The sequence below is a fragment of the Perognathus longimembris genome, chromosome 11 (genome assembly GCF_023159225.1).
Source record: "Perognathus longimembris pacificus isolate PPM17 chromosome 11, ASM2315922v1, whole genome shotgun sequence".
Taxonomy (NCBI): domain Eukaryota; kingdom Metazoa; phylum Chordata; class Mammalia; order Rodentia; family Heteromyidae; genus Perognathus; species Perognathus longimembris.
The window spans coordinates 40,240,135-40,260,029 of record NC_063171.1 but is presented as its reverse complement, the minus strand read 5'-3'; the positions used below and the strand labels follow the sequence as shown (position 1 = coordinate 40,260,029).

Below are 19,895 nucleotides of genomic sequence, written 5' to 3'. Positions count from 1 at the left end.
ATTTTTTTCTCTCTCATAATTTTTTTTAAAGTCCTACTACAAATTCAGTAAGCCAGTGAGTTCCAGTTACACTTCCTTTTTATTTAAATAATCGAAGCAACAGCTTTGGCACAGCAGAGGGAGGCTGTGTGGGGGAGTGTGAGATAATGGCAGCAGTGCAGTCACTGGGTCAAGGTGGGCTCCCCACACCCCCTAAGTCAGGTTCAGCAGCCACGGCTGAGCAGTCATGGCTGTACAATTGGGGGCACTATACAGAAACCATCATGTAATGATGTCTCTCCCCAAGTCCCAGAGACCTCAGGGATGGAGGCTATGTCAGCTCCTGTGTCAAGTGGCAGAGCCAGGGCATGAAGGGTCATGGAGTGCGGAAGGCATTTTCAGCAGCCCCGGCAGCTGCATTAGCAGCTGCAGTTCGAACTGCAGGGTTAGAGAAGACGCCAGCAGCAAATTCTTGCTGGGCCTTCTGAAAGCTGGCACCTGTGCGGCGGTACAAGGAGTGAATCTGCAAGAAGACAGTGGAGATGTTACAGCACAGGTCGGACCCTGGTGCCCCACAACCACCAGACACCACTGCCATTCAGCAGCCTGCTGCTCTGACTCTCTCTCCAGCACGCACACATGCGCACACACCCATACATACACATACCCCCCCCCTCCCCCCCACGTAGGTCCATTAGTTGAGAACTCGCCTCAGCCTGGCCTACCTAGGTTGTTCCTGAATGTTCCGCTCAGGCTCTAGGGACTCATGAGCTCACCCTCCTGGCCCCACCTTCCAGTTCCTCACCCGCTTCAGCATTACAATTCCAAGCACAGCGATGCCAGTGAAGAGCAGGGCAACCAGCAGCATGAACACCGCGACAGCCATGTTGGCTTTCACCTCCATCACCGCAGAGACCCATCCACTGTGGAGAAAGCGCAGGCTGATGAGAGGCTGCCACAGCAGGGCTGCCACCCCCCCCCCCTACTTTCTCTGCTGGGAATGTGGCAAACATGCTTTCTTTCCTACCCCTCCCACCAGTGGCCACTCCCCTGCCAGTCTGGCAGCATTCCATGAACCACAGTTCCCGCTACCACCACTCTCTTCACAGTTTAGCTCCAGTTTCTGAACCATCAGCTTCTACCTCTCTTAAGTCCTGCTGGGCAGACATCCTTACTCTGACCCTTCTGTTAGGGATGTTTCTCCCTCTTCAACTATGGCCTCCTCCGCGCCACCCTCTACAGCCTTCTTCCCCTCAATCTCCGCCTATCTAGAGCTGTCTGGTCTCTATCCTAAGTATATTATGTCTCTCATTAAACTAGCACATCCAAAGGGGGAGGCGATTTTTTGTGTGCTGGTACCAGGGCTTGAGCTCAGTACCTCGTGCTTTTACTCTGCTTTCTTGGCTCTAGCACTTGAGCCCTATCTCCAGTCTGGCTTTTTTGCTGGCTAATTGGACATAGGGTTTCATGCGTGGACCTTATTGTATGGGCCTCCTGAGTAGCCAGGATTATAGGTGTGCTATTGGCATGTGGCACAAATTTCATCTTGCCAGTCAAGTCCCACCCCAGTACCCGGTGCTGGCTTTTCTAGAGGAGTAGAAGGAAAGAATGGGAGTGGATGACAACTCCACAGACCTGAACCCCCAACCTGGGATGCCAATGGCCTGGAGGACAAAGAATACATCCTGGACGAAGAAAATGAAGAAGAAAATGAAGAAATTGAATGAACTGTCACTCCTGCAAAAAGAAAAAAAAATGGGGAAAGGGCAGGAGAATTAGAGTTAGAAGATCTGATGTGAGGCCCACCCTGTGGGCCATCATCCCATCCTATCCCCCACTTACCGGAAAGCCTTATACATGGGACGGTACCAGCAGACAAAGGAGCAGGGAGTGAAAAGGAGAACCCAGAGCAGAGAAAGCCCAAAGCCTGAGCCGTTGCTGGTCTCCACACAGAAACTGGCCAGGCAGGCGAGGAAGTTCAGGAGAAGAGCCAAAGTGCTACCTAAGAGGTGGAGGAGAGAATGGCAGGTTGTTCTGAACTAAAATAAAGGCTCCTCGCACACAAACACAAACCTCCAACACGCATCGAAAGTGGCAGTGTGCGGAAAGGGAACACAAGATAAATGTCACGTGTGGTCCCCTTGAAAAGACTCCCCCCACCCCAGTCGTAGGACTTGAACTCAGGGCCTAGGCTCTGTCTCTGAGCCTCTCTGGGTTAAAAGCTGGCACTCTAGTGCTTGAGCCACAGGGGTACTTCCAGCATTTTCTGTTTATGTGTTAATGAGGAATCAAACCCAGGGCTTCATGCATGATAGGCAAGCACTCTACCACTAAGCTACATTCCCAGCCCAGATTTTTAATGAATTAAGAATGTGTTTATGAGCTGGGTGTGGTAACCCACATCTGTAATTCCAGCATTTGGGAGGCTGAGGTTTAAGGATCCTAAGAGTCTGAGGCCAGTGCAGGCCTCAAAGTGAATTCCAGGCCAGCCTGTGTTACAGGGTGAGACAAAAATATATACTTATTAGCAGGCTGGTGAATAAGTTCCAAATACAACAGAAAGGAAGATTCCTGGAGCTACTACCCTAATATTCAAATGTGAATAAATGAAATATCTGGCTGTCAGAGAGTGTGCTCTAGGGCATTTAAGAAATCTCTATCTGTAACTTTTCCCCTAAAAGCCTCTCATGACTCACACATCCAGAGGTAGTACATGGTGGACACCGTCTTCTGAAATTCGTGGGGGATCTCCATGGATATGTCCTGGAAAAAGCAGGGCTGAACTGGGCAAAAAGAAGGGAGTGGGGGCCAATTGTTCTGTCGACCTGTAAAGCACCAAGAGAGCAAGAGGACCTTAGAAAGAAGTCTATCACTCCTCCTTCCTTCCATCCCCATCCTCTCAATTCAGAGTCCAAAGAGATAGAGTGGAAAAAATAATAGCAATAGCAAACGTTCATCACAATTTGCAAAATCTAAGTACTATGCCAAGAACTCTGAGTATATGCCTTTGTTTAACCTTCACAATAATGTCAAACAGACACATATATTATTCTCATTTTACAAATAAAGAAATTGAGGTGCACAAGATTAGGTAACCAAGGAAGAGGCTGGGAGCCTAGCTCAGTGGCATTAGCCCTTGCTTAGTATGCACATGGTTCTAGATTAGATCTCTAGCACTGGAAGTAAATAACAGTAATTTCCCAGAAGCACATGGCTAATAAACAGTATCTCCACAGTGCAAACTCAACAGTCTAAATGTACAGACCTTATTTATTTATTTACTTATTTTTGCTTCTTCCAAACTAATATATGCTTTTCCTTGCCCTAGCAAGAGTTCACTTACTGGCTGTGCCCCCCAGGGCAACATGCTGAAGCTCTCGCTCTCTGCGGTCCAACTCCTCTGCTTTGCGGTTGAGTTCCTCCTGTTTCTTTAACAGCTCAGCTGTGGCTGCTGCAGCTGAGGCCTACCAAGCATGAACAGAGGGAGAAGTAAGTCCTAGGCTCCAGGACTGGTCCCTCTCCCAGGCCCCCCCACCTGCACACACCCTTCACCTGTGTGCTGTAGGAGCCATAGTTCTTGGGTTCCTTGGGGCTGAGCTTTCTGGAGGGCTGCAAGGAGGGAGCTGAGGGTGCTGGTAATGGTGGAGCAGGGGCTGAGGCAGGAAGCTCATAGGATGGTGGGGGCTGTTGGGAAAAAGGCCTTAGAGACTGTCTAGTGCCTGTAATACAGGAATCTAGAGTCTCCCAGAACCACAATTCACTACCTACAGTAGCGGTCTTTGTTCCAGTTAGAAATCTAGTTTCTTTTACCCTCATATCCAATTCTTTTTTTTTTTTTTTCTTTTTTGGCCAGTCCTGGGCCTTGGGCTCAGGGCCTGAGCACTGTCCCTGGCTTCTTTTTGCTTAAGGCTAGCACTCTGCCACTTGAGCCACAGCGCCACTTCTGGCCATTTTCTGTATATGTGGTGCTGGGGAATTGAATCCAGGGCCTCATGTATACGAGGCAAGCACTCTTGCCACTAGGCCATATTCCCAGCCCTCATATCCAATTCTTTAGCAAGAACTGAAAATACTTATTTCTATATCCACCCCTTAAGTTGTTAACCCCACTATTTTCCTATTTCAGTGGGACCAACAGTCTATGTCTCATATTCCTTGCATCTTTCTGCCCCAGGCTTAATTTTCTTCAAGGAAGTCTTTTCAGACAGAGAACTGGTTCACACCTTGCTCTCTGGTCATATCAGAATTTGTAGAGCTCAATTCAGATGGCTCCTTAGGCCTAGAGTCCCTAAGATTAGGCATCTCAGTCTCTCAGGGAGCTAAACCTTAGCATGCAGCTAATACACAATACCCAGACTGGGTTTATTGGCCCATTCTCCCCATTCTTGCTCTTCTGTCCTCTCCAGCCAGCTTACCTCCCGGTTCTCAAAAGGGTTGTAGACATCAAGCGTGGCATACTGAGAGCTGGGTCGGTGCTGGATCACAGCTGGGTCCTGAGGGCAGAGACCTGACCTGAGCTCAGCTGGCATTCAACCCCTCCCATTACCTTGGGACCCCTCCTAAACTGCTCCTGGCTCCAAGTTCTGCACCTTGGGAGCCACGTTGTGGTCCCAACATTTGCTTTCAAGTCCGTCACATCTCGCTTTCACTACCAGCTCCTGCTTGCAGGGCAGGCCCGCCCCCCAGGTGCTCGCTGGTCTGGAGTCACCATCACCCCCCACGTGCCGGCACTTCCACGGATCAAATGTGACGAGCGTGAATGTACTTTGCCCGATCCTACACCACGGAGACACACTAATCCGACTGCTAAAGGAGGCCGTCGCAAGTCACCTGAAAAGGGTTGTCAAGTTCCCCCGATTCGGCAAAAGGGTTCCCGCCGTCTCTGCTCTGAGCCATGTTTGCAAGAGAGGCCTGGGCCGGCCCCCACGCTCCACGCCCCTGCCGCGGCAGTGGCTCTCCAAGCGCTCTATCCCCTCCAGACGCCTGGCTCTCCGCGCACCTATTGGCCAAGCCAACCGGAAGGACTGCCGGGAGACGCGCAGCAGCTCGTCGCGCCTGCGTCTTAGCGAGGTGGAAGCACCTCACGTGACACGCCCAGGCCAGCCTCAGCAGCTAAATTCCGCACTTGCCCACGTGACTGCCCTCCGCCAACGAACTACATTTCCCAGGGAGCCCCGCGCCGGAACCATGACCACGCCAGTCTCCCAAGATGCAAGTCGGGAGAGTTCTGCCCCCTGAAGTCTCCAAGACAAGCCCAAGTTTTGCCGCCTGATGACTATTAGGCAGGACCCTTTCCCAGCCCTCACTACCCCAGGTCAGAAAAGTGCTACTCTGTAACTCTTCTCCATGTTAGTCTCCAGGTAATAGGATCCCACCCCCTGGGACCTTTCCAGCACAGGCTACAGATAAACTACTGTACCTGCTCTAGCTCATTCTGCAGAGTAACAGGGACTCCTTTCACACCCAAACTCAGCCAGGGATGGGGGTCAGATGAAGCACGTCATTTTATTTCACAAAGACTGTACAAAATTCCTTATAAAACATGGGATAGATGCCACCTGGTTACCTCAATCTGCCCCCATCCAACTACCTTTGAGGGGGGCAGTCGAGGGTGAGAAGTGTATGGATGAATAGCATTATGTACAAGGCAAGGGTTGAAGTGATCAGTACAAGTTCTGTCATATTTACACTACTTCACATATTCACAGGAATATAGGGAACCAGGAGGGAATGAGCTCTGGCTCTGTTCTCTTGTATAAAAAAGCACCAGTGTCCTGGACTGGACACCCACTGCTGTAAGTGATGCAGGGGGGGCCCAGGGTCTCATTGTCACCGACTGATATCCCGACTGGAGTCCCACAACTTGGGGTTGGGTGGCTCAGTCCGAAGGCGGGCGAAGAACGGATGTTGAAGGGCTTCACCTAAGGTCAGCCGCTTAGCAGGTTCATACTCTAGCATACTTTCAATCAGATCGAAGAGCTGGTGGTGTTCCTCTGCCTCTGAGGTCAGATACCGCTGGTGGAGGGGAGGGGGAGTAGGAAAAAGGTGAGGCAGGGTGCCTTATACACCCTGCCTCTTTCTTCAAGGCCTACCTTTCAATCCTGGAGAAAACAATCGATGCCTTGTCTTACCACAACCACACCATGATCAATGTTTCTGCTATCACACCTCAACCTACCTGCCCTCTAGCACAATTATTCCTTCATACTCTTTCGGGAGTTCTTCCTACTTGTATATCCTTGTCAATGTCATAAATCTTTAGCTTATTAAAATGTAAACTCTTCAAAGGTAGCTTATTCTTTTCTGCCTGACCTAAAGAATCCAGGACATTGATTGGATATCTGGTAGTCTCAAGGTTAGGCTGTCTAACCTTTTCCTCCAGTCTATTCCTTTTTATCTGTATTTTATTAACCAAAAATTGTCTTCTTCCAGTTTTCCTCCCCTTCCTTCTCAACCCTCTGCTGTGGAGTACATTTCAAAAGCAACCAACTTAAGAAAGTGACTTTAGGTGGCTGGGCACAATTGATCCCCCTCCTGGCTCACCCGCAAAGGCTTGCAATTCTCACGAACGTAGCGTCCAGCTGATGTGTTCTCATCCCAATCCAAACGGCCCCGGTAAAAATATTTCTGCTTTCTGGAGGGGAAGGGAAGGTTGAGGAATCAGAAGTTTTCCCTTGTTATAGGATATTTCCCCATGTAAATGTAACTGGGGTAAGAATTGGCAAGGAAAAAAAAATATGAAACAGACCAGTTCTGTGGATACAAAATTAAAAGGGTTAAGTCCTTCTGCTCAAAGCTCACCTTGTCTTTCGGATCATCCGAGAAGGGATGGGACCCAGGATCCTTTCCATCATGGCTAGATGTTCTCTGTTGTCATGGGTCTGGGAAACAAGAAACAGAACTAACTATGGGACTGAACAGAGAACTCTGAGGACTAGCTGGCAACTGGGCAATCAATGTGGAGTGAGCAGGCATGTCTTCAGCAAGGACAAAGAAACTGGGCAGAAAAATGCCCAGTAGTCAAGATAACAAACCACTTACCTGGAAGAGAGTAAAGCCAACGTAGTACTCAAAAATGATACAGCCTATGCTCCACACATCACAAGGCTGCGACCAGCCCAACTCTGGTTAGGAATGGGAAGGAAAAAGTATTAGGAGTTTTAGGGGATAGCACCCTCACACCACCTCACACCTTTAGACAACCCTACCCTCCCTTACCAAGGATAACCTCTGGTGCTCGGTAATGGCGAGTGGAGACAATGGTGCTATGATGCTCATGGTCAAAGGTGGCACTGCCAAAGTCGACCACTCGCACAGCTGTGCTCTTCACACTGCGCTCATCTCGCTTCTAGGAGCAAAGCAGGAAGGGAATGAACCTCTGCACTGTATACTAAGACTCTACTGTTGTTCTCTAAAGTACCCCAGAGGCTTAAAAAAGCAATAGTGGCCTGACACCAGTGGTTCTCGCCTATCACCTAGCTACTCAGGAGGATAAGGGAAATGAAGGTGGAGGTATAATGCCAGTCTGGGCAGGAAAGTCGTTAACGCTCAGATTCTAAAAATAAGCTAAGTTGGAGGTATGTCTCAAGTAGGAGAGCATCAAACAAAAAGCAGAGCAAGGCCAAAGGCCCTGATCTCAAACTCCAATACTAGCAATTAAAAAAAACAAACAAAAAATAAAACAATCATGGCTTGCCACCAAACTGTTAGGAAAAATCTCCTAGTTTACAGTGTTACTTTAGTACTTTTAGGGGTGGGGGAGTAAAAGGATGATTATGGAATAGTCTGCCAGTCTGTAATATTGAAAGACTACACTCAAGTGAAGTTTTTCTGAAACGTGTAGGAAAGGAATTAAGTGGCAGACACCAGGTTTAGCTTTTAAATCTCCAGTTAGTCAAGGGAGCTGAGCTTTCCTTGTCACTGAAATATACATCTATAGATTTCTTTCTTTCTTTTTTTTTTTTTTGTCCTGGTGCTTGAACTCAGAGCTTAGGCATTGTCCCTAAGCTTCTTTCACTCAAGGCTAGCACTCTACCACTTGAGCCACAGCACCACTTCTGGCCTTTCTGTTTATCTGTGGTATTGAAAAATCGAACCCAGGGCTTCATAGCATGCAAGAGGCAAGCACTCTACCACTAAGCCACATTCTCAGCCCGTATCTATTTTAAGAAGCATTCTCAGTCTACTAAGCATCTTACTTTCTGTAAAATCTTTTTTTTTTTTTTTTTTGCCAGTCCTGGGCCTTGGACTCAGGGCCTGAGCAATGTCCCTGGCTTCCTTTTGCTCAAGGCTAGCACTTTGCCACTTGAGCCACAGTGCTACTTCTGGCTGTTTTCTATATATGTGGTGCTGGGGAATCAAACCCAGGACTTCATGTATACAAGGCAAGCCACTAGGCCATATTCCCAGCCCCCTTTCTGTAAAATCTTATACCCCTGACTTTCATCTTAAATATTTCCCTTTTACCCCATCTAATACTTTTGCTTTAACAAACTGGAACCAGACAGGAAGAAAATATGGCAAAAATAAATAAAAGGGAAAGCAGAAAGCAAAACTCATATGGCCCAGCTGCCTGCCCCAAAGGCCACCCAATAACCTGATCATCTTACCTTCTCTAGATTGTAGGTGAGCTCGTAGTCTGAGTTCACAAAGAGAATATTTTCAGGTTTGAGGTCCGTATGTGTCAACTTGTTATCATGAAGGACTGCAGGGGAGAAGGCTAGGTAAGGCTTGGTCCAGGTGGTCAGAACAAACTGACACCAAGCTGACCCCAGGCTAAACACCCAGAGCACAGTTGATGAGTAGGTCCAGCATCACTGGGGGGGGAGGGGTGCTTCCTGTACTATAAAAACTAAGTGAAATGCCTGGCCTAAGAGCGCCTACTGTGACGAGGGTCTAGGTATAAGTATTTATTGCAATTGGTAGCAAAAAGGTAAGAGTGCTATAAGAAGGTAGTTTTATTTTTAAATTCTGACCTCAGTTTGTGTAATTGTCATTCTGCAAACTCAATTATGTGAAACTGCATTTCTGTAAAGATTAAGGAAGTCCGAACTTGTCTGGACCTCCTACCTGGCCCCTTAGCTATTTATTTCACATCTATAACTACTTGCCATGAATAGAGAGCAATGAGTCTCATAAAAATGTAAATCTCTAGTTAACTCTTTCCCACAGGAGAGGAGAAATAAAAACAAGGTAAATTAAGTGCTTTGATTTCCAAGGCTCTTTCCCATCCCATGCTAGGTTGGATGTGGAATCAAGAGTAATCACCAGAAGATGCACCTCAGAAGAAGAGATGAAGAATGACAGTGAATAAAAGAACTGCAAGTAAGCTTATCAGTCAGGGGCTTGCCCTATACAGAAGTAGACAGAAATGGAGTCCAACGAACAGAGGGGCTTCCCGAGTCCGCCTTGGCCCATCCCACTCACACTTGACGGCCTGGCACAGCTGGAAGGCCATGTGGTGCACTTGGTGGATGGGGTATGGCAGGTAGTTGTTGTCTTTGAGGAAATCAAAGGTGCTAAGGCCCAGAAGCTCAAAGGAGATACACATGTGACCATGGTAGTCAAACCAATCAAACATCTGGACACAGAGGCTAGGGAGACAGAGGGGAAGAAGGATCTTTGATGAACATCCAAATGAATAATTACTTATTCTACATGCTGTGTAAAAACATGCTCACTAATAACCCTAACAAAATTCAGGTCAACTAGAGAAGGACAGTCTCTCTGGCAGATGCAAAAAGATACCACTTGATAATCTTCCAAACACTTTTTGCAACATTTTAAATAATTTGAGGGCTGGAAATATGGCTTAGTGGTAGAGTGCTTGCCTAGTATGCATGAAGCCCTGAGTTCGATTCCTCAGCACCACATATATAGAAAAAGCCAGAAGTGGCGCTGTGGCTCAAGAGGTAGAGTGCTAGCCTTGAGCAAAAAGAAGCCAGGGAGTGTTCAGGCTGGCGAGCAATGAATGAGTGAATAGAAAGCTATAAGCCAGACTGGGGGTGGCAGTCTACTCCTGTTGTGTCAGCATTTGGGAGGCTGAGGCAGGAGTATTGTAGGTTCAAGATGGAAAAGGTAAGCCTGGGATACATAGAGACACATTGTTTCAAAAACACTAACTAGCAATGGTGGCTCAAACCTGTAACCCTAGCTTTTCAGGAAGATGAGATCTGAGGATCACAGTTCAAAGCTAGCCCAGACAGTGAAGTCTATGACACTCTCACCTCCAATTAACCAACAAAAAACTGAACGGTAGGGGCTGGGGATATAGCCTAGTGGCAAGAGTGCCTGCCTCGGATACACGAGGCCCTAGGTTCGATTCCCCAGCACCACATATACAGAAAACGGCCAGAAGCGGCGCTGTGGCTCAAGTGGCAGAGTGCTAGCCTTGAGCGGGAAGCCAGGGACAGTGCTCAGGCCAGCCTTGAGCGGGAAGAAGCCAGGGACAGTGCTCAGGCCCTGAGTCCAAGGCCCAGGACTGGCCAAAAAAAAAAAAAAAAAAAAAACTGAACAGTGGAGCTGTGGCTCAAAGCGGTAGAGGGCTAGTCTTGAACACAAAAGTGCAGAGAATGCCTAGGCGCCGAGTTCAAGCCCCAGGACCACCCCCTGCCCCCCCAAAACCCACTGTTGTGTGAGGTGATTCAAGCCTGTTTGTAAAATAAACATGAGGGATACCTATTCAAGGACAGCCTGGGCATAAAGGTCAGGTAATAATGGGTTTGACTCAGGACCTTGTATTTGCTAGGCAAGTGCTCTACCAATTGAACCACACCTGCCTGGCTCTTTGATTATTATTTTGGAGACAGTCTTAGGGACTTTTCTGTCCACGCTGGGTTCAAATCATGATCCTTTGGATCACAGTCCTCCTAACTAGGTATAGTCCAATGGTGCCAGGCACTGTTTGTGTGTGTGTGTGTGTGTCTGTGTGCGTGCACATGCACCAGCACTAGGTCTTAAATTCAGTGGGTCTCAAGCTCTATTTCATTTCTTTCACTCACAGCTAGTACTCTACCACTTGAGCCATGCTTCCAGTTCTAGCTTTTTGCTAGTTAACTGAAGATGAGTCTTTCAGATTTGTCTCCCCAAGCTGGCTTGGAAGGGCTATCCTCAGATCTGATGCCACCGAGTTGCTAGGATTATAGATGGGAGCCACTGGTGCCTGGTAGACTTTTACCTTACTGAACAAGGCCCTTGAATATTCTAGGCAAGTTATCTACCACTGAGCTAAATCACCAGCCTGAATTCACATTTTGGTTAGAAAAACAAGTACTCAGCCACAGGGTTATTTCAAATTATCTATTATCTATTGCTATTATCCTGATCAAGAGCCAAACTGCAAAGCAATCTATCCTAAAAACAAGAGGAACAGGTTAGAGAATGTCACAAGGCCTCCATTCCTACCCTGATGTTCTACTACTCTAAGATGGTTAACAAGAGGAGAATAGATGAGAAAACTGAGACTCCTCTGACTGCCTAACTCGTCTTTCTGGTGGAGAGTTGCAACTTCTCAGCATCTTCACATATTCCTTTGTTTGCTTACTTCTTGTTGTCAGGGTCTTTCTCATTGATCTTCTCTAACACGTTGATTTCAAGTCGAGCTGCTTCTTTGTACTTCTCCACATTCTTAATAATCTTCAAGGCAACTCGAGCCCCTCCCCTGTAGGATGAGCAGGGAAAGTTCTGTTGGGTTCTCAAGAACATCTCAAATTGGGATGGTGCTGTGTGGGGACTAAGAAATCCTGCCTTTGGCTAGTCAAACACAAGTTCCAGCTACCTCCACCCTCTCTTCACCCAGCAAGTGTGGAGAAGGAAGGGGGCTGCCAGTTACCTGCGATGATCAACACATTGTACAACTCGGCCGAAGGTCCCCTCTCCTAAGGTGCTAATAATTTCATCTGAAATGAAACAGAGTAGGGTCGGGGACAGGGAGGGAGAAAAGGGAGGGGTGAGCTGAATTGGAAGGAAAAAAAAAAAAGGGTATAGCATCCTGGGGTGAGGAGATGAAGGGAACAGATACAGATGGTCACAGGGGAAGAAAACCCCTGCATGATTCCCACCACCTTTAACCCAGGGGCCATGAGAGCTGGGAGTGGACAACAGAGGTCAATTCTCAACAGCAACTCAAACCACCCAGATGAACAACACCACTGAGAAAAGGCAAAGAGGCTGTGACTTGGGTTGGCTCGGGACGTTAGGATGGCTATGGGACCATTAAAGGCTATAGGATTGTTACGATTTGGCTTGTACATCGCTCTTGTAGCCAGTCCCCGACGTGGTAGATGAGGTGGCCCTCAGCGTCGTCCTCTACACTCTTGGCTCTCCGGCTGCTGTGCTGCTGTCGGGGGGCGGGGGGGATCGGAGCAAGCCAGGTGTCGGAGCGGGGGCCGGAGGGAGGCGGGGTGGGTGGTGGAGGGGCCACCGGTCACAGGCGCCCAGCCAGGGGGGACAGACGATGATGGGGGACAGTGGAAGGGAACACGTCAGATGCAGTAAGGCGGATTGGTGTGAGAAGAGAGAGTGGCGCACAATCCCAAGTCCCCAAACCCAAAAAGGGAACAGGGAGAGGCTCGGGCAGAGCAGAGAAGTGATGTTGTTGCAATGTCACCCATAACCCCATGCTCTACACAATGCCTTTTCAGGCAGGCACAAGTCTTCCCTTGCCCCCACCCAAGCTCGCCTGTGAGGGGCCATGGAGCCCAGGGCTTGGGAGATAAAGTTCACAAACAAGGTCCCCATCAAAAAGTGGTGGCCTCCGGGGCAGAGGAGCTGCTCCCAACACAGTAAGCCCAGCATGCCGGGGAAGGCACAGTGGGCTCCATCCATGCCCATCCATCTCCAAATTGGACTCCAGGGCCCTTCAAGAGTCAGAGAGCTTCTAAGAGGGTAGGCAGACTCAGAACCCACCTCAACATTCATGCCCTAATGCTCAGCTGAGAACAAGGATATTTCTCACTTACCAGGGTCCCAGAGGGCCTGAAGAAGAGTGGGGAGAGAAAGGGCCTGGGCTGGCACTCACCGAAGACGAGTGGCTGAATGTCCGGCTATGCCTCCTCCGCCGTCTGTGCTTCCTCCGGCTGCTTCGCTGGCTGCGGTAACTGCTGTTCTCTCGATGATACTCATAGGAATGCCGATAGTCTGTATCATAGTAGGCCTCTCCCCGATCCCGACTGTAGTCATTACGCCTATAGCTGCCACAGTATCGCCGGTCATATACCCTCCGGTCAGGTGAACGGTCATCATAGCTGCTGATGGATAACAAACTCCCATCAGGGTACAGCTGTTCAGGCCACATTCCCTGCCATACCATGGTGAGGAGGTCCTGCCTCACTGAGGAATAAAAACCAGAGGTATAAGGTGAGGAAGTACAGAGGATTCCCACAGCAGCATATCACCTAGGCCTCCAAAAGGGCATTTGCAAACTGGTTTCTGTAGGGTAGTGGTTACCATGGTCACCTTACAAAAATGGCGTCTGTGGAGCCATTCCCACTTGGATATTCGCTTTTTCTATCACAGGATATGAAGGAACAAAGGACACTTCATTCCTTAGCATTCCTGACTAAAACCCAGCCTCACGCTTGTCCTCAAGACAAGCTCAATTGTCACTCTCTTTGCAGATTCTGGGGCTTGAACTCAGGGCCTAAACCCTATCTCTGAGCTTTTCTGCTCAAGGATAGCCTTCTACTACTTGAGTCACAGCTCCACTATCTGGCTTTTTTTTAAAGAGTCTTATGGACTTTCCGTCGCAGGCTGGCTTCAAGCCATGATCCTCAGATCTCAGTCTCCTAAGTAGCTAGGATTACAGGTGTAAGCTACTACCCACCCAACTTACCTACTTTTTTTTTTTGCCAGTCCTGGGGCTTGAACTCAGGGCCTGAGCACTGTCCCTGGCTTCTTTTTACTCAAGGGTAGCACTCTACCACTTGAGCCACAGTGCCATTTCTGGCCTTTGCTATATATGTGGTGCTGAGGAATAGAACCCAGGGCTTCATATATACAAGGAAAGCACTCTTGCCACTAGACAATATTCCCAGCCCCTTACCTACTTATTTGAATCTGGGGACTGAATAGAGGTTCTCGTACATACTAGTGTAGCATTAAACTACAACTCCAGCCTATTCATTAATGATCTCTTTTCCTTTTTTTTCTTGTTGTTGTTGTTGTTGGTGGTGGTGGTGGTGGTGTGTGTGTCCTAGTCCTGGGACTTGAATTCAGGTTTCAACTGGATGCTGTCTCTAAGCTTATGTGCTCAGGCTAGTGCTATACCAATTGAGCTACAATTCTACTTCTGGCTCTTTGGTTGTTAATTGGAGGTAAGAGTCTCACAAACTTCCCTGCCCAGGCTGGCTTTGAAGTGTGATCTTGAGATTTTAGCTTCCTGAATAGCTAGGATTAGAGGAATGAGCCACCCCTGACCCCAAGTTGGTTTCTTCCTCCCTTCCTTACTTCCCTCCCTCTCTTCCTTCCTGCCTTGCTGGTCCTGGGTCTTGAACTCAGTGCCTGGGCATTGTCCCTGAGCCTCTCTGTGCTGAAGGGTAGCACTCTACTACCTAAACCACAGTGTCACTTCCGGCTTTTTGTTTATGTGGTACTGATGGATCAAAATCAGGGCTTCATGCATGCTAGGCAAGAACTCTACAACTAAGCCACCTTCCCAGTCCCCCAAGGTAGTTTCTTTTTTTTTTTTTTTTTTGTCAGTCATGGGGCTTGAACTCAGGGACTAGACTGTTTTTCTGCCAAGGCTAGTGCTCTACCACTCTGGGCCACAGATCTACTTCTGGTTCTCTGGTAGTTTATTGGAGATAAGAGTCTCACAAGGAGTTTTCTGCCTAGGCTGGCTTTGAACCACAATCCTCAGATTTCAGCCTCCTCAGTAGCTAGGATTACAGGCACGAGCCACCATCACTTGGCCTAAGTTGGTTTCTTGAGACAGGGTTTCACTATACAGTACAGCTTGGCTTCAAACTCTTGATCCTTTTGCCTTATTTAGTCAGTCTCCCCAATGCTGAGATTACAGGAGTGTGCCAGCTTTGTTATACAACTTGTTACCCACTGCCAACTGCTTAGCCCAATGTCCTTACCATATAACCAATAAATGGACAAGTTAGTGGCCTGTACTCAGTCCTCTTCTTGAGCTCTCACCTTCGGGAACGAACATGGTAGCTGTCCTCCCGCCTGCGCCGCCTTGTCCGATCACTGCTACTTGACCAGGAGCGACTTCTTCGTCGCTTATGTTTTCGGCTTCGATACTGTTCATGGTAACTCCCTCGGCTGCCTCTCTCTGAGGAGTGGTACCTTCGGGGATGAGGCATCTGGAAGGAAAGTATAAGTGAAAATGGTAGAGAAAGTTCTTGAGTTTCTCAAAGTCTTCTCCTAGTTTTTCCAAAGTACTAACAAGCTGCTTTCTGACCTTTTATTTGTACTTCTGTTACCACTTACAGAAATTCCTCAATTTTTCTTCCTGGGACTATACAGTGACTTACAAATTTTGGTAGAAAGCTCCTTCAGTTCAACTGCTCTACTCTGATTTTCCTCAAACTGCTTTACTTTGATCCTCTTCAAATATGGCTCCATGAAGACTTTCAGGTCTGAGCCACAGATCATTATAGGTGAGGGAGTGTGGCTGATGAAGACTGCCAGTTTGTCCCTACTACAACCTAAGATATGCAACTTTGTTGTGAGTTTCTCACAAGTCAATAGAATAAAGCTTTAGTTTACACATCTATGTTTTATAGTCATTAAAAGTACATCTTGGGCTGGGGATATGGCCTAGTGGCGAGAGAGCTTGCCTCGTATACATGAGGCCCTGGGTTCAATTCCCCAGCATCACATATACAGAAAATGGCCAGAAGTGGCGCTGTGGCTCAAGTGGCAGAGTGCTAGCCTTGAGCAAAAAGGAAGCCAGGGACAGTGCTCAGGCCGAGTCCAAGCCCCAGGACTGGCCAAAAAAAAAAAAAAAGTACATCTTGGGCTGGGAATATGGCCTAGTTGCAAGAGCACTTGCTTCATACACATGAAGCCCTGGGTTCAATTCCTCAGCACCACATATATAAAAAATGGCCAGAAGTGGTGCTGTGGCTCAAGTGACAGAGTGCTAGCCTTGAGCAAAAAGAAGCCAGGGACAGTGCTCAGGCCCTGAGTTCAAGGCCCGGACTGGCAAAAAAAAAAAAAAAAAAAAGAAAAGAAGGAAAAAAAGTACATCTTGGAGCTGGGAATGTGGCTTAGTGGTATAGTGCTGGCCTAGCATGCATGAAGCCCTGGGTTCAATTCCTCAGCACCACATAAATAGAAAACGCCAGAAGTGGGGCTGTGGCTCAAGTGGTAGAGTGCTAGCCCTAAGCAAAAAGAAGCCAGGGACAGTACTCAGGCCTTGAGTTCAAGTCCCAGGACTGGCGGCAACAACAACAAAGGAGTACATCTTGTCACTCCTACTAGACTATAAAAGCAAGAATTCAGTTTCCCAGAAATGTATATATAGCAATTAAATACTAAATACTAGTAAATTCCAGGGATCTTGGTCTGGCCCTCCCATATCTTTGGCCAAATGCATCATGCAAAGTTTTAATATAGTAGGCCCAAATGAGTCAGTTTTTCCACTTAGCCATTCCCTTAGTATATTTATGAATTTGAAAATAAATGGTTTTTAACTAATATCAGCACAACTTGGCTGAGAGCTCAAGTTAAATGGCATTGGAAACAGTATGATCCTCAAATCCAGTTTTCCCCCCTCAAGGAATGAAATCCGAGTGAAATCAGTCACAATCCTGGAAAAGAACAGGAGGGCAGATAAAAAAAAAAGGCCCAGAGACAGAAGTCTTGTAGGGGAAAGGGAGTATCAGATGTGCAAAAGTTCTGACTTCAACATCTGGCTCCCATTCTGGGCCACTTCTCCCCAACCTCTTCAAATTGGGGAGGGTGATAATTCGATGCTTTCTCGTTCAAATAGAGCTGGCAGGAAACCAAGAAAATGGAAGCACGAGCTTTCTCTAGGTAATCCAACGCTGATTAGCACAGCTACATAAATGCCATTTTACAAGGTACACACTGCCACCAAAGACACTCACAAGGACCTCGGCAGGAAAAGCAAACTACCACTAGCCTACCTTCTTCAACTTCTAAGCCTTCTTCCGTGCCTCCTTTCCCATCCAGAAACACAGAACTGGGTCCTAGAACCAAACTCTTCCAGCAAGCTTCGAGTGACACTTCTCAAGCTAGGACTGGATTCCTTAGCCCAACTTCAACACTCGGTCCTTTTGCATCTCTCGAGCCTCTCCTATCCCAACCTCTTCACCCCTTCTCCTACTTCGGTTCCTCCCAAGTTTTCCATATGTTTTCTCAGGCAGCACCTAAGGCACGCCGACCTGCTTCATCTTCCTACTCTCAGCTCTGCAAGGTTCAACCCTCCTCCGCTCCTAACCTCGCCTCCATCACTTGCCCCCAATCCCATCCTACCCCGCCCGCCCCACGGTCGCCATCTTTCCGCGCGGCGCCGTGGTCCGTCTGTCCGCGCGCTCACCGTTCTGGCGGCGAGGCCCGTGCGCTTGTCCCACAGGAAGTCCGTGATGGCGGCGGCACTGCGGCCGGAGTCCCGGCACCCCCGCGGCGACGAAGTGCGGCTCCACCCCCCCCCCCCAACCCGGGACCCTAGGACCTCCCGCCCCGTTCCCGGGCTCCGCTCCTGTCCCGCCCGACCCGGCTCCGTCCCCGCCCCCAGGATCCGCTCGGCGCCGCTCGCACCGCCCCCGCCCGGGGCCCGATCCCAGTTCGATCTCCGGCTCTGGCCTCTCTGCTCCGCCGCCGCCGCCGTGAGCGAGCACGCACGCACGCACGCACGTCTTGCGTCGCTTCCCAGCTACCCCCCCTAGGCTCCGCCCCCAGAGTACCGTACGCCACCACGTGCTCAGCTAGCTCCCGGGCCTGGACCAGTCAGAGTCCCCGGGGTGCTGGGGGCGGAAGTTCGAGGGGGCAGGGCTGGACCTGGGCCCGCGCGATCGGAGGCTGCCGGTCCGCTCTGCCCCCTTGTGCCCTCCACTCTGAGCCTTTTAGCTCAGACGTCGTGCTTTGCTCTTTTAATTCTGCAGGATTAGAAGAAAGGATTGTCATTACCAGTCACTCTTTGGGAAACCTGACTATGGTCATACTTTCATCACATGCTGATTCTCCAAACGTAGCCCAAAAATAAAACCTTGCCTAACCTCAGCAGAGTCTCCTACCTTTTGTCCTGAAGGAACTCCTTTGTGGACTGGGAGAAAAGACGACGATCTGATCCGGGGTGACTCCCTTGAGAACTGTATTTTGTGAGACTTAAAAAAATTGGGGACTTGATCCCTGGCCGGTCAATATACTTTTTACTTTCCCCTATAAATCCATCTTTTTACTTGGGAAAAAAAAAAGGGGTGGGGGCTGGGAATATGGCCTAGTGGTAGAGTGCTTGCCTAGCATGCATGAAGCCCTGGGTTCGATCCCTCAGCACCACATAAAAAGAAAAAGCCAGAAGTGGTGCTGTGGCTCAAGTGGTAGAGTGCTAGCCTTGAGCAAAAAGAAGCTCAGGGACAGTGGGGACAGTGCCCAGGCCCTGGGTTCAAGCCCTAGGACTGGCAAAAAAAAAGTGGGACCGGGAATATGACCGAGTGGTAGAGTGCTTGCCTCCTATATATGAAACCCTGGGTTAGATTCCTCAGCACCACATATATAGAAAAAGCCAGAAGGGGCGCTGTGGCTCAAGTGGTAAAGATTGCTACCCTTGAGCAAAAAAAAAAAAAAAAAAAGCCAGGGACAGTGAGTGCTCAGGCCCTGCATTCAAGCCCCAGGATTGGCACGCGCGCGCACACACACGTATAAGCATCACTTGTACTGAATCCTTAAAAGGAAATGGATGGAGAATGCTACCTTTAGGCAAACTATGTGTTACACACATAATAGGAGGAACTGAGAAAAGGTCAGAAAGGAAAGTGGAAGAGAACAAAGTATCCCAAATATAGTAACTTTATCTTAAAAGTCTGGGAGGCAATGGGTGCTAGTGCCTCACATCTGTAATCCTACCTCCCCAGGAGGCTGAACTCTGAGGATCTGGGTTCAAAACCAATCCAGGCAGAAAAGTCCCCATGAGACTAATCTCCAATTAACCACCAAAAAGCCGAACTGGTGCTGTGGCTCAAAGTGGTAGAGGGCTAACATTGAGAGAAAAAGCTCAGGGATACTGCATCTAGGTCCCACGATCTACCAAAAATATAAAGAGAGGGCTGGGAATGTGGCTGGGGGTAGACTGCTTGCCTGGCACGCATGAAGCACTGGGTTCAATTCCTCAGTTCCACATACACAGAAAAAGCTGGAAGTGGCGCTGTGGCTCAAGTGGTAGAGTGCTAGTCTTATGCAAAAGAAGCTCAGGGGCAGTGCGCAGGCCCTGAGTTCAAACCCCAGAACTGGCTAAATAAATAAGAAAAAGAAAAAGTAAGTCAGAGAGGGTTGGGGGAGTGGTTTATGTGGTTGTGAGTTTGTTTAGCAAAAGAGAGGATATAAATTCAAACTCTAACCATCACTAAAAATAAAAATAAGCCAGGCATTGATGGCTCACATCTGTAATCCCAGCTATTCAAGAGGTAAAAATCTGAGGATGGTGGTTTGAAGCCAGCTCAGGAAAACAAATTTGAGAGACTCCATCTCCAATATCCAGCAAAAAGCTGGAGGAATAGCTCAAGGGGTAGAGCACAAGCTTTGAGCTTAAAAACAGAGCATGAGGCCCAGAGTTCAAGGTCAAGCATAGAAAAAAAACACACCAAAATAATGAATAAAGTCTGGAAATATCAGAGTGCAGCTGGATGGGAGATAGTTAAGTAGAAATTAGACTAGTCAAATAGAAATAGTTTAGAAAAACTTTCCCATTCTGAAAATTTCCATTCCCATGGCTCAAGTGCTAA

At 48.4% G+C, this 19,895-nt stretch overlaps 2 protein-coding genes across 6 annotated transcripts; both read right to left on the bottom strand.

The window, feature by feature from the left end:
• Window positions 1-60: 60 nt before the first annotated feature.
• Window positions 61-4,997, bottom strand: Scamp3 (secretory carrier membrane protein 3). The gene is made up of 9 exons (XM_048356607.1): window positions 4,810-4,997; window positions 4,395-4,472; window positions 3,532-3,663; window positions 3,323-3,443; window positions 2,676-2,804; window positions 1,822-1,981; window positions 1,615-1,716; window positions 785-902; window positions 61-502 (listed from the first exon to the last, which is right to left on the bottom strand). The coding sequence occupies exons 1-9, from the start codon at window positions 4,873-4,875 to the stop codon at window positions 356-358; spliced, it is 1,053 nt and encodes a 350-aa protein (XP_048212564.1). The 5' UTR covers window positions 4,876-4,997; the 3' UTR covers window positions 61-355.
• Window positions 4,998-5,465: 468 nt separating this feature from the next.
• On the bottom strand, window positions 5,466-17,809 carry Clk2 (CDC like kinase 2). Of its 5 annotated transcripts, none has more exons than XM_048356604.1 (13): window positions 17,495-17,809; window positions 15,121-15,290; window positions 12,998-13,226; window positions 12,229-12,313; window positions 11,810-11,876; window positions 11,522-11,638; window positions 9,406-9,572; window positions 8,589-8,683; window positions 7,198-7,327; window positions 7,021-7,103; window positions 6,781-6,860; window positions 6,523-6,613; window positions 5,466-5,994 (listed from the first exon to the last, which is right to left on the bottom strand). In XM_048356604.1, the coding sequence occupies exons 2-13, from the start codon at window positions 15,288-15,290 to the stop codon at window positions 5,809-5,811; spliced, it is 1,500 nt and encodes a 499-aa protein (XP_048212561.1). In that variant the 5' UTR covers window positions 17,495-17,809; the 3' UTR covers window positions 5,466-5,808. The 5 variants fall into 5 exon arrangements, with proteins under 5 accessions (XP_048212561.1, XP_048212562.1, XP_048212558.1 ...); XM_048356605.1 differs by having other exon boundaries at window positions 12,998-13,223; XM_048356601.1 differs by having other exon boundaries at window positions 12,229-12,316; window positions 17,495-17,668.
• Window positions 17,810-19,895: the final 2,086 nt, after the last annotated feature.

Coding starts and splice junctions, on each gene's coding strand:
- Scamp3 (XM_048356607.1), bottom strand. CDS start 4,875: ATGGCTCAGAGCAGAGACGGCGGGAACCCTTTTGCCGAATCGGGGGAA. Junction 4,473..4,809: donor AACTTGACAACCCTTTTCAG/GTGACTTGCGAC, acceptor CTCTGCCCTCAG/GACCCAGCTGTGATCCAGCA. Junction 1,717..1,821: donor CCCATGTATAAGGCTTTCCG/GTAAGTGGGGGA, acceptor TTCTTTTTGCAG/GAGTGACAGTTCATTCAATT.
- Clk2 (XM_048356601.1), bottom strand. CDS start 15,290: ATGCCTCATCCCCGAAGGTACCACTCCTCAGAGAGAGGCAGCCGAGGG. Junction 11,639..11,809: donor CAATGTGTTGATCATCGCAG/GTAACTGGCAGC, acceptor CTCATCCTACAG/GGGAGGGGCTCGAGTTGCCT. Junction 6,614..6,780: donor CGGATGATCCGAAAGACAAG/GTGAGCTTTGAG, acceptor CTTCCCCTCCAG/AAAGCAGAAATATTTTTACC.